The following is a 12,069-nucleotide window of genomic DNA, read 5'->3' as shown; positions in this document are numbered from 1 at the left end:
GTCCCTGTTGCTATAAAACGCTGACGGCGAACCTAAATATTTACCTCCCTAACTAGCGTCACCAGTGACACTAATACAGCGATCAGAAGAATGATTGCTTACTGACACTGGCGACGGGGGGGGGGGGGTGATCAAGGGGTTAGAACTTTATTAGGGGGGTATCCTAGACCTAAAGGGGGCTAATACTAACTGCCCTACCACACTAACTGTCACAAACTGACACCATGCAGTAATCAGAAAAAAAAAAACTGCTTGGTGTCAGTGTGACGGGGGGAACGGGGGTGTATTGTGTGCCTGGCATGTTCTACTGAGTGTGTATGTGTTGTGCACTCACATTGAAGTCTTCTCTCCTCGTCGCCGGAACGGAAAATACTGAGCCGAGAAGAGATGATATCATTTCCTCTGCTGCTGTTTACAGCAGCAGAGGAAGAATCTGATTGGCTGGGAGCGATCGCGAGGGAGCGGCCACGATTGGATGGTCTCCCCCTCACCTCTCATCGCTCCCAGACAGAAGCCGACCGCCTCAGGCACCGGGGGGGGGGTCCGATAGGACCCCCCAGCCCGCGGGAGGCAGATCACGTACAGGTACATGATTCTGCCTGCTGTGCCATTCTGCCGCAGTATATCTGCGTGAGGCGGTGGGCAAGTGGTTAAAAAACACACCAAGTGCTCGAATAGAAAGACCTGCTCACCAGATAGCCATGACCTCTTTAATTAAAAATAAGTTCTGGAAGCGCTTGGTTGAGAAATCCTGTGGTTTGTTTAAAATAGGGATGAATCAGGAGACTTATTTAGCTGCATCCTCCTCTCCACAATGGTGACCCATTTGGAGTGAAAGACAGGAACGGAACCAAATAGCGTAATACTGCTTTATTAAAATGGAGGTACATACATAAAATGCCTGCTTACCTTTTCCAGTGCCTTGTCCCGGCACTAGGGATGTCTTGCATGAAATACTGATGACACCACCCAGGTCGCGCTCAGTGATGGGCGTGCGTTCCACTGCCATTGGGAGACAAAACCCGGAAGCAACAGGACCCTGGTCCTTGCTTCTGGTTTGCTCTCCCAACGGTGTAGTGTAGGTGTAGTCCTGGACTCTGAATGCTCTTTTAAGCCCCACGTCCAATCACTGTCTTAATCTTGTCGCCTCATCCTCCGCAACATCTCCAAAATACACCCATTTCTAACCAATGACACAACAAAGCTCTTAATTCACTCCCTGGTCATCTCTCGCCTCGACTACTGCAACTCCCTTCTCATTGGCTTACCCCTACATAGTCTATCCCCCTTCAATCCATCATGAATGCTGCTGCCAGACTCATCCACCTTGCCAATTACTCTGTGTCTGCTACTCTACTCTCTGTCAATCCCTCCACTGGCCTGCGCTCACCCAACATATTAAATTCAAAATACTAACAACAACTTACAAAGCCATCCACAACTTGGCCCCAAGCTACATCACTAGCCTAGTCTCAAAATACCAACCTAATCGTTCTCTTCAAGACCTCCTGCTCTCTAGCTCCCTCATCATTTTCTATCTCATCACACCTAACACTCGCCTCCAGGACTTTTTCAGAGCCTCTCCAATCCTATGGAACTCTTTACCACAATCTGTCCAATTATCTCCTACTCTATTAGCTTTTAGACGATCCCTGAAAACCCTCCACTTCAGAGAAACTTATCCTACCCACACCTAACAACTGTATTTTCATTTTCTCCATCTCATTTCCCACCATTATTACCTTTTGTTTCACTTGACCCTCCCTTCTAGATTGTAAGCTCTAACGAGCTCTGATTCCTCCTGTATTGAATTGTATAGTAACTGTGCTGCACAAACTGTTGGCACTATATAAATCCTGTATAAAAATAATAATTCCCTCACTTTGGAGGGATTTTTTTCTCACTTCCTCTTGGCTATGGAACAGGTTGTGAAGGAAAATCTCCCCAATGTGACACAGATGGCAAAAAACTTACAAGATATATAATCCTCCCTGAAAATGAAAAAAAAAATGTTTTGTCTTTAGTTACACTTAAAGGTTTGCTATACCTTCAGACAATAAAGTGGCTGTAAAGTTGGAAGGTTTTTTATGTTAATGCATGGTATGCATTAACATAAAAAATCTTCTGTGTGCAGCAGCCCCCCTAATACTTACCTGAGCCCATCTCGATACAGCGATGTTGCAGGATTGTCTCAAGTTCCCAGGACTCTACCCCCTCATTGGCTGAGATGGCAGTGTGGCTCCTGCTGCTGTCAAAGTCAGTGAGCCAATGAGGAGAGAGGGGGCGGCGCTGAACCACGGCTCTGTCTGAATGGACACCTTGAGCAGCACGGCTTGGGTGCCTCCATAGCAAGCTGCTTTCTGTGGGGGGCACTCGTCATGGGGAGGGGCCCAAAGCGCTGGCGTGGGACCCCGAGAAGAGGAGGATCGGGGCTGCTCTGTGCAAAACCACTTCACAGAGCAGCTAAGTATAACATGTTTGTTATTTTTAAAGAAAAAAAAATAGACTTTAGTATCACTTTAAGGTTAAACGGACACAAAAGGAGCACATGAGTGAAGTTCATTGTTAGGGATTACACATACTTTAAAGGCTGTTAAAGGACCTGAACACAGATTACATGGTTTTCTTTCCCCTTTTCAAAGTGACCTCAAATGTGTGCCCTTGCAGTGCATCAAGTGTACCAATCTGATATGCAGTGCATGTGCAGAAAACAGACTATTAGTATATGTAGATGTCATATACAGGTAATTTAATGTATGGAACAGTTATAACTTAGAGTGGGCATAATGTGGTGAATCCAAATAGAATGAGCAAATAGATTCACTAGTCTTATAAAGTGGAAATACTAGGAACCCCCAAGGAATCTAGTGTTGTGTATTTTCCATGAAAACACGCAACACTAGATTCTTTGGGGGTTCCAAAGAATCAGAAGTGTGTTTCTTTGAAAAAACAATATGTTAGCATGGCATAAATGTAACATTTCTGTAAAAGCAGTTTGTTGAATGTTTGTTGCTTCTGTAAAGAATTTGTCATTCTTCCATCATTAGAAATCACCCCAGCAGCCGGCTTTTTAGGGATGTTTTACACACTTTAAGAATGTAATACTAACAACATTGTGTTATTGCTCCAGCAGTTCAGAATCTTGGGAGTCCATACTGGCTAACACTGGCTCCAATGTACATTTGGATTTTGATTTTCTTCACAAGGCCTCATAAGGAGGAGCGATTTCTTTTCCCCATTTACCCATTGATCTGCTTGTGTGGGGCAGTGGCCCTTGCTGCGCTACAGGTAATGAACTTTTGAAACAATATAATTACTGACATATATTGAACACACATACTTAGGGTCCCTTTCAAAAGCTTACAAAATGCAAGTAAAAACACAAAAAAATCAAGTATTTGAAATGCTTACTTGGAGTGTTTTTTCCCTATTTCCATAATTGACTTTTATTTACTTGCAATGTACCTTTGAAGCTGCTATAAAATGTGGCAATTCCAAGAAGAGTCAGTTCTTTAGCACAACTTACTAGAGCTCTCTTTCTGTCTGTGCTTAACTGCTGTGCATGGAAATGAAGGAATTGTCAGCTATATTTGATAATTCAATGCAGTTAAGGAAATAAAAGGTAAACAGACCAGTCCATGCATTGTAAAAACAGAAGGTACCACCCTCCACTTCCCATACAAAACAGACAGCAGCCTGAACAGGAAATGGATGTTGCACCTCAGTGTAGTACTGATCTCCTGCAGCTATTCTTTTGTACATGCATGCACTGCATGGCATTTCTCATGTCTGAATTCCTTATTACAACAACAGTGGACCATGACTTTATTGTATATTGTTATTGAAATGGCACTTATAGTTTCCATTGGCATCCCATGTAATGGGGTGACAAGGCAGGAGCAAAATTGGAAGACAGGGACAAAGTGTTGTCACCATGTAACAGGAAGTGTCTAAACAGTGACCTTTAATGGCAGGATCACCAGGTATCATTTTAGTGAAAGTTGCAGATTCAATAAAATAGTGAAAATTACTTTTAGAATGACATTAACATGTTAAAGCTTATTTGAGATTTTAAAGATGGTATACTTATATTTTAAAGTGTATGTTAGCCCCCTTTCACAATGATTTGGTGTGCTTCTCCTGCAGTGCAGTGTACCCACGGTTTTCATGTGGGTTAGCTGCGCTTTGCCTTAGACTTCTATTAAGGCCCATGGTTTTGGTGCACTTTCTGAAAGTTCACCAAAAATTCTACATGCAGGACTTTTGGTATGCTGACAGTGCACCAAAACTGCGAGACATAATAGAAGTATAAGGCAAAGTGCAGCTAACCCACACGAAAACCGGCAGTGGGAAAAGCACACCAGATCATTGTGAAAGGAGCCTAAAGCCCAAGCTTTTTTTTACTTAGTTTTTTTTTTTTTTACTTTACTTCAACTTCCATATCCCAGGTCTCAAATAATTTCATAATTATAATTTTAAATGGGAATTTTGAGTTAGAAAAACTATTTTGCTAGTAAACAAAGGCTACCCCTTTACACATGCAGTAGACACCTGAACAACTGGCAAAATTATAATTGGATTGAATGACGCAGAGTCTTTCAGGAACACAAGGAAGTAATTTATTTTAAAGAAAACTTACGCAACACAACATGCAGGATTTCAAAGAAAATCCATGTCGCTTGGAAATTGCCTGACAACATCTCTCTCGGACCGTTTTACATAGTCCGTATTGATTTATTACCTGGTTATACCAAGGGCTGAGACAGTGTATTCATGTATAAACAGATTACCTTTGTTCAGCACATTGGCTTTAAGCCAACAGACAAGGAGTTTATGTTTATGTATGTTTGCTGCAAAGGATCGGGTATATGTCTGTACTACTTAGGTTACTGGCTGTTTTTGAACCATATCTTTTAAATGGTCCATTGATAATCTGCTTAGCTTTGCATCGTATCATGATGTTGGCACATAGTGTGATATGGAGACTGAGTTATCAGTACACCAAATGGTGGTTAGCCAAGTAACAATTCTAACACCAAAGCAAGATATGCTGCCTTTCCATTGACTGTGATGTATATATGCAAGTGTAATGCAACTATACAATGTTTACCTCTGCACTGACAATAGATCAGAAGCAGAAAATATCAGGTGCAGATCAGTTTTGATGAGCATGCTTCAGCTATATCCATTTTAAACCTAGCCTAGATAGGACAGTGGGTCCAACAGTGAGTATTTTGTACGGATAATGGCTTTTTTCACTTCACTCTCTTCACCCTAGGGCAGTGTTTCTCAACCTACTAGTGCCGTGACCCCTTGATAAAATTTCCCCAGTTGTGTGGACCCCTAGCAGTAAAATTATTTTTGTAGCATGGGTTGTCGGCAGCCAAGGCAAGACAAGTAATTTGCGCCCCTAACCCATGGACATTTAGCGCTCCCAGAGTCCCTTCCACTCGTACTGTATTAAAACCCTTTATGGTACATTTTAGGATGTACCACTCTTTCTCTTTGTTCTCCCTTCTTTCCCTTTTATCTCTCTCTATTCTAATTTCTTGTTTTTTTTTCCCCCATCCCTCTCTTTAGCTGCCTTTCTTGTTTTCTCTTATTCTTTCTCTCCCTTTTTCTTTGTCGTCCCCCCCCCTTTTCCTCTCCTATACATGTTTTCTCTATTTTTATTCCTTCTCTTACTCCTTGGTGGGGGGGTGGGGGGAATGGGATGAGTGGCAGTGCTGGGGGGAGTTCTGATCAGCCAACTTAGGTGCTCTTGAGCAAGGTCCTCTGAGAACTGTAGTGGGGAATTTTAATGGCAACTATAATCACAGGTACTGTTACTCGCTGTGTCTCCGACTTTGTGGTGTCTCGTAGCAGTGACACCTATGCCAAAATCAGGAGATAGGGTCTCCTCTAGCCCCTCCCACTTCACATTCCTCACCAGTCAGCTGACTGCTAGTCACTGCCCCCCAGCCATGCCGTGAACTGATTGGGCGGCTGCAAAGAGCCTGAGTGGGCAGTCACAGGCTCCAGGGACAGCCCTGCTGGGTAGCCGCAAAAAGGCTGGGAGAGCTGAGTGGCTTCAGGAACAGCCCAGGATTCGGTGACCCCTGGCAAATCATCATTTGACCCCCAGGTTGAGAACCACTACCCTAGGGGGTATAAAGTATAGTTTATTTTTTATGGCGTGTATATTTTTAATTATTAATGAAGTGTTTATTTTAGATAATAAGTGCACTTTCACTTTTAAATAGTTTGTTTTGGGCCAAGGTGGCCCAAACAAACTTTCCTTCACTAGCATGTGCTGCCACTGGTGGCCAAGGTGGCCCAAACAAACTATTTCCTTCACTAGCATGTGCTTTCACTGGGTGCACTGTATAAACTGTATGTGGCCTCAGCTACATAAAGTATACAGCACTATGTTCTGGGTGTGAGACAAGACTTTACTGTCTCACACCTGGAACAAAATAGCATCGGGCTGAGCGGCACTTAGCCAATTATAGGCAGCTATGTATTATATCATCAAATACAAAGCTTCCTGTGAGTCAGAGATTGCGACATCAGCCTGCCTCTCCAACTTGGTCTATTAGAGGAAGCTTTGTATTCATTGATAGAACTAATTATACTAACATTTATGGCTGTATTAAAGTTGCAATTTGCAGGATAAGAATGGGAAAACCCAGGTGTGGAGATGGGCTTTTTAGAGGGAACAGTTAATATTTTATAACAGTGGGGGTATACACATGCCGTGGCAAAAATTTCATTTGGCAGACAGTGCTGAATGCTGTCTGTTCGAGTCAGTGGCTGTCTCGCAATTGTCTGCAATGCAAACAGTTGCAGTGCTGTTTTGTGGACTATGGTTAAAACAGGTAATGAGGAGGTGGTAAAACACCTTCTCACTGCCTCTTAAAAGCAATCCAGAAGGCTACTGCAAGTGTAGACAAGGGTTGGCAATGAGGGATGGACAAGAGAGGAGAGCCGGCAGGAAATAGCACACCAGAATAAGTAGTACTGTCACAGCAGCTTCCCTGCACCACTGTTGTGCACTGTCCTACATACAGGCACTGCCAGGGAGGATTACGCACTGACAGGAGAGACATCTAAAGGGGGGGGGGGGGGGCTAAAGGCTGCACATACACCACGCTCTCCACTGAAGGACCACCGAGGGCTATGCTTGATTTTTATCATGGCATCACTTCTGTGAGTGATCATATTTGATATATGTTTTAATAAATATTGTTTTTTAAATAATTTTTGGTGGTGGTGTTGCCAATTAAAATTCCATTTCAGGGGGTATCTCCATTTTCTCTATCATCCACCTACCATGTTTTGTTATGGTGGAAACATTTAAAGTGGTTGTAAACCCTTTCCAACCACTTTATACTACAGGCAAGCCTATAATTAGGCTTACCTGTAGCTACACTGGACATCTCCTAAACCTGCACGGTTTAGGAGATATCCCTGTATTTTCATGTGCTGACATCATCGGCACATGCGCACTCAAGCAAACTGAAGCAATGGCATGTAAGTGCCGTTGCTTCAGTTGTACTGTGCCATTACCGGTGGCTCCTGCGCTCATGCGCGGGAGTGACATCATCGTGGCTCCGGCCAATCACATGGCCGGAGCTGCGATACCTGGAAGTAACCCCTGGGGGGATGTCGGAGCGGTGAACGAGGACTGCTGCGGGGGCTTCGATCTCAGGTAAGTAATTCATAATGAGCTAGTATGCTATGCATACTAGCTCATTATGCCTTTGTCTTGCAGGTTTTTGTTTTTTTTAGGAATCTTTTAAGAGGGTTTACAACCACTTTAATGCACTGTCCTACATATAACGTACATTGTCCTACATACAACTTACACTGGCCAGAACTCAGAACAGATAGCTAAGCTAGAACTGAGGCTAGTTCTGCATCACAAAACCACTTCTGTGCCCCCTGACCCCTCTGTGATGTGCCCTTCTGACCTGCCAGCACTGTGCCCCCCTGACCCTCCAGTATTATGCCCTCCTTAACTCCCCTGTGCCGTTCCCTACTGATACCCCAGTACTGTACCCTCCTGATTTCCCAGTAACTTGCCTTTCTGACCTCCCAGTGCTTTTCCCTCCTGACCCATCTGTACTATACTTTCCTGATCCCCCTGTGCTGTACCCTTTTAACTTGCCAGTACTGTGCCCTCCAGAACCCCCTGTACTGTGCCCTTTTGACTCCTTTGTTCTGTGCCATCCTGACCCCCCTGTACCACGCACTTCCGTGCTTCCCTGAACACTGCCATACTAACTGCCCAGTTCTCTGTCTTTCTGACTCCCTCTCCTGCTCACACCTGTCTTCTGCCATACTGATCCCTCTATACTGCTCTTCATACTACTGAGCTATGTAGCCTGCTCTTCATACTACTGAGCTATGTAGCCTGCTCTTCATACTACTGAGCTATGTAGCCTGCTCTTCATACTACTGAGCTATGTAGCCTGCTCTTCATACTACTGACCTCTATAGCCTGCTCTTCATACTACTGACCTCTATAGCCTGCTCTTCATACTACTGACCTCTGTACACTGCCCTACATCATAACGACATCTGTACACTGAAATATATTGTACTGACCTCTGTACACTGAAATATATTGTACTGACCTCTGTACACTGCCCTACATACCACTAATCTGCCCTACCTACACTGGACACTACCCTACCTACTACTGTCTTCTGTACACTGCCCTACTAACTACTGACCTCTGTACACTGCCCTACAGTGCCTTGAAAAATTATTCATACCTTTTTGACATTTTCCACATTTTGTCATGTTACAACCAAAAACGCAAATGTATTTTATTGGGATTTTATGTGATAGACCAACATAAAGTGACACATAATTGTGAAGTGGAAGGAAAATGATAAATGGTTTTCCAAATTTTTTACAAATAAATATCTGAAAATGTGGCTTAAAATCTAGTGGAACCAATCGCATTCAGAAGTCATCTGATTAGTAAATAGAGTCCACCTTTGTGTAATTTAATCTCAGTATAAATACAAGTTGTTCTGTGAAGCCCTCAGAGGTTTGTTAGAGAACCTTAGTGAACAAACCGCATCATGGAGGCCAAGGAACACACCAGACAGGTCAGTGATAAAGTTGCGGAGAAGTTTAAGGCAGGGTTAGGTTATAAAAAAATATCCCAAGCTTTGAACATCTCACGGAGCACTGTGTGCAATCCATCATCTGAAAATGGAAAGTGTGGCATAACTGCAAACCTACCAAGACATGGCCATTCACCTAAACTGACAAGCCGGGCAAGGAGTGTATTGATCAGAGAAGCAGCCAAGAGACCCGTGGTAACTTTGGAGGAGCTGCAGAGATCCACAGCTCAGGTGGAAGAATCTGTGCACAGGACAACTATTAGTCTTGCACTCCACAAATCTTGCCTTTATGGAAGAGTAGAATCTTACCCCAAAAGACTTGCAGCTGTAATTGCAGTGAAAGGTGGTTCTACATAGTATTGACTCAGGGGGGGCTGAATACAAATGCACGCCACACTTTTCACATATTTATTTGTAAAAAATGTTGAAAATCATTTATCATTTTCCTTCCACTTCACAATTATGTGTCACTTTGCATTGGTCTATCACATAAAATCCCAATAAAATACATTTATGTTTTTGGCTGTAACATGACAAAATGTGGACAATTTCAATGGGTATAAATACTTTTTCAAGACACTGTACGTACTACTGTTCTCTGTATATTGCCCTTCATATTACTGACCTCTGCACATGACCCTGCCAACACTGGACACTGCCCGACCTACTACTGCCCTTTGTACACTGCCCTACCAACTACTGACCTCTGTACACTGCCTTACCTACTGCAGTGGAACCTCAGATTGCGAGTAATGCAGTTTACGAGCGTTTCGCAATATAAGCTATTATTTTTTTTTTAAATCCTGACTTGCTTTGCGAGCGTTGTCTTGCAAAACGAGCAGGATTTAAGCCGCTGGTGTGTGCAGTACCGCATTTGGCCAGAGTTGCAGGGGTGCCAGTGACGCTGGGAGACACTTGGAAAACGCCGTCTCCGAGTGATCTTCGAGGGTTTCCCAGTGTCTCTGGCGCTCCCGCACTTCTGGCCACATGCGGTACTGCATAGACAAGCATTGGCTATGGAACGGATTACCTGAGTTTCCATTATTTCCCATGGGGAAACTCGCTTTGATATACGAGAGCTTTGGATTACAAGCATTCTTCTGGAATGAAGAATTATGCTCGTAATCCAAGGTAGTACTGTACTGACCTCTGTACACTGTCCTACTTACTGCGGACCTCTGTACACTGTCCTACTTACTGCGGACCTCTGTACACTGTCCTACTTACTGCTGACCTCTGTACACTGTCCTACATACTGCTGACCTCTGTACACTGTTCTACATACTGCTGACCTCTGTACACTGTCCTACATACAACTTACACTGGCCAGAACTCAGAGTAGACAGCCAAGCTAGAACTGAGGCTAGTCAGGCCTGAAACTAGTTGAGCAAGTCAGCCTGCAGTTCTGGTTTCTCTGCGTTCATGATGGACTCCTACATTGAACTTGTTGGATGACCAAGTACTTTCCGGACCTGAAAAAATTGTGAGTGAAAGTGAACATAGAGTATCCCGCTGAAGCTTACTTTTAAGATAGGTTTAATTTTTTGCAATGACATGTTTTACTGTATTTTTCTAAGTTTTCATCATGCTGGCCTTGGCTAGGCAGCTAGCTTTTTCTACATTTAGCTCTTCTGCGGGCAAGCAGCAGGGCTCACTTGTCAGGTGGAAGCATTCGTGTGGCCCCTTTGCTGCCCGATTGCTTCCACACACTCGGGTAAAGTCCGCTCTCCTCCCTATCTTGTTCCTTACCCGAAAGCGGCGTGTATGAAGTGGTTAAAGAGTACCTGTCACCAAAAAATCATCACATAGGGAACTTTGTCCCCTGTGTAATGAAAAAGTAAGTAAAAAAACCCCAAAACGTCGGCAGAATGGCATGGCTGGGCAAAACATTGTATGGGTACGTTGATCCCTTTAAGAGCGGCTGGAGGAACGGCCGCAGCATGGCGGGAGACCCTCTGCGCGTGGGCGGCGGGCGCGATCGCTGACGGCCACGCGCGATCGTGGGCACAAGGATTTGTGTGTGTAAACACACAAATCCCTGTTTTGTCAGGAGAGAGGAGACATATACTTTGTTCATACTAAATAGGAACAACCATATGTTTCCTCCCCCAGTCAGTCCTATCCCCATACAGTTAGAACACATCAAGGGAACACACATTTAACCCCCTTGATTGCCCCCTATTGTTAACCCCTTCCCTTCCAGTGACATTTACACAGTAATCAGTGCATTTGTATAGCTCTGATCGCTGTATAAATGTCGATGGTCCCAAAAAATGTGTCAAAAGTGCCTGATCTGTCCACCGCAATGTCGCAGTACCACTAAAAATCGCAGATCACCGCCATTACTAGTAAAAAAATACATAATAAAAATGCCATAAATCTTTCCCATAGTTTGTAGACGCTATAACTTTCGCGCAAACCAATCAATATACGCTTATTGTGATTTTTTTTTTTTTACCAAAAATATGTAGAAGAATATATATTGACCTAAACTGATGAAGACATTTTGTTTTTTAAAAACATTTTTGGGGATATTTATTATAGCAAAAAGTAAAAAATATTGTGTTTTTTTTTTTTTTTTCACAATTGTCGCTCTTTTTTTGTTAATAGCACGAAAATAAAAACCGCAGAGGTGATCAAATACCACCAGAAGAAAGCTTGATTTGTGGGGGAAAAAAAAGAACGCAAATTTTGTTTGGGTACAGCATTGCATGACCGCGCAGTTTTCAGTCAAAGCGACGCAGTGCCAAATTGTAAAAAGTGCTCTGGTCAGGAAGGGGGTAAAATCTTCCGGGGCTGAAGTGGTTAATGTAAAAAAAATAGTTATACCCAAGTACATAAAATCTCCCCTCCCCCCCAAAATTTTTTTGAGCCCTCCCATATATGCACATACAAACGTAAATGCACGCGTTGGGGCACCTACACATGAAATAGTTTTATTGCGATACAC

General features: G+C 43.4%; 1 protein-coding gene across 5 annotated transcripts in view; it reads left to right on the top strand.

The window, feature by feature from the left end:
- Nucleotides 1–12,069, top strand: part of ALG9 (ALG9 alpha-1,2-mannosyltransferase) — a 361,563-nt gene that overhangs the window by 148,169 nt on the left and 201,325 nt on the right. For 3 of the 5 annotated variants that reach the window (XM_073602427.1, XM_073602428.1, XM_073602425.1), the window contains exon 10: nucleotides 3,131–3,288. In XM_073602427.1, the coding sequence (XP_073458528.1) occupies nucleotides 3,131–3,288 (158 nt within the window). The remainder of the gene's footprint in view (nucleotides 1–3,130; nucleotides 3,289–12,069) is intronic. The other 2 variants (XM_073602429.1, XM_073602426.1) reach the window with 1 other exon arrangement.

The sequence above is a fragment of the Aquarana catesbeiana genome, linkage group LG10 (genome assembly GCF_042186555.1).
Source record: "Aquarana catesbeiana isolate 2022-GZ linkage group LG10, ASM4218655v1, whole genome shotgun sequence".
In the NCBI taxonomy this organism is placed as follows: domain Eukaryota; kingdom Metazoa; phylum Chordata; class Amphibia; order Anura; family Ranidae; genus Aquarana; species Aquarana catesbeiana.
Note: the sequence above shows the minus strand (reverse complement) of the source record. Positions and strands in the feature narration are given on the sequence as shown.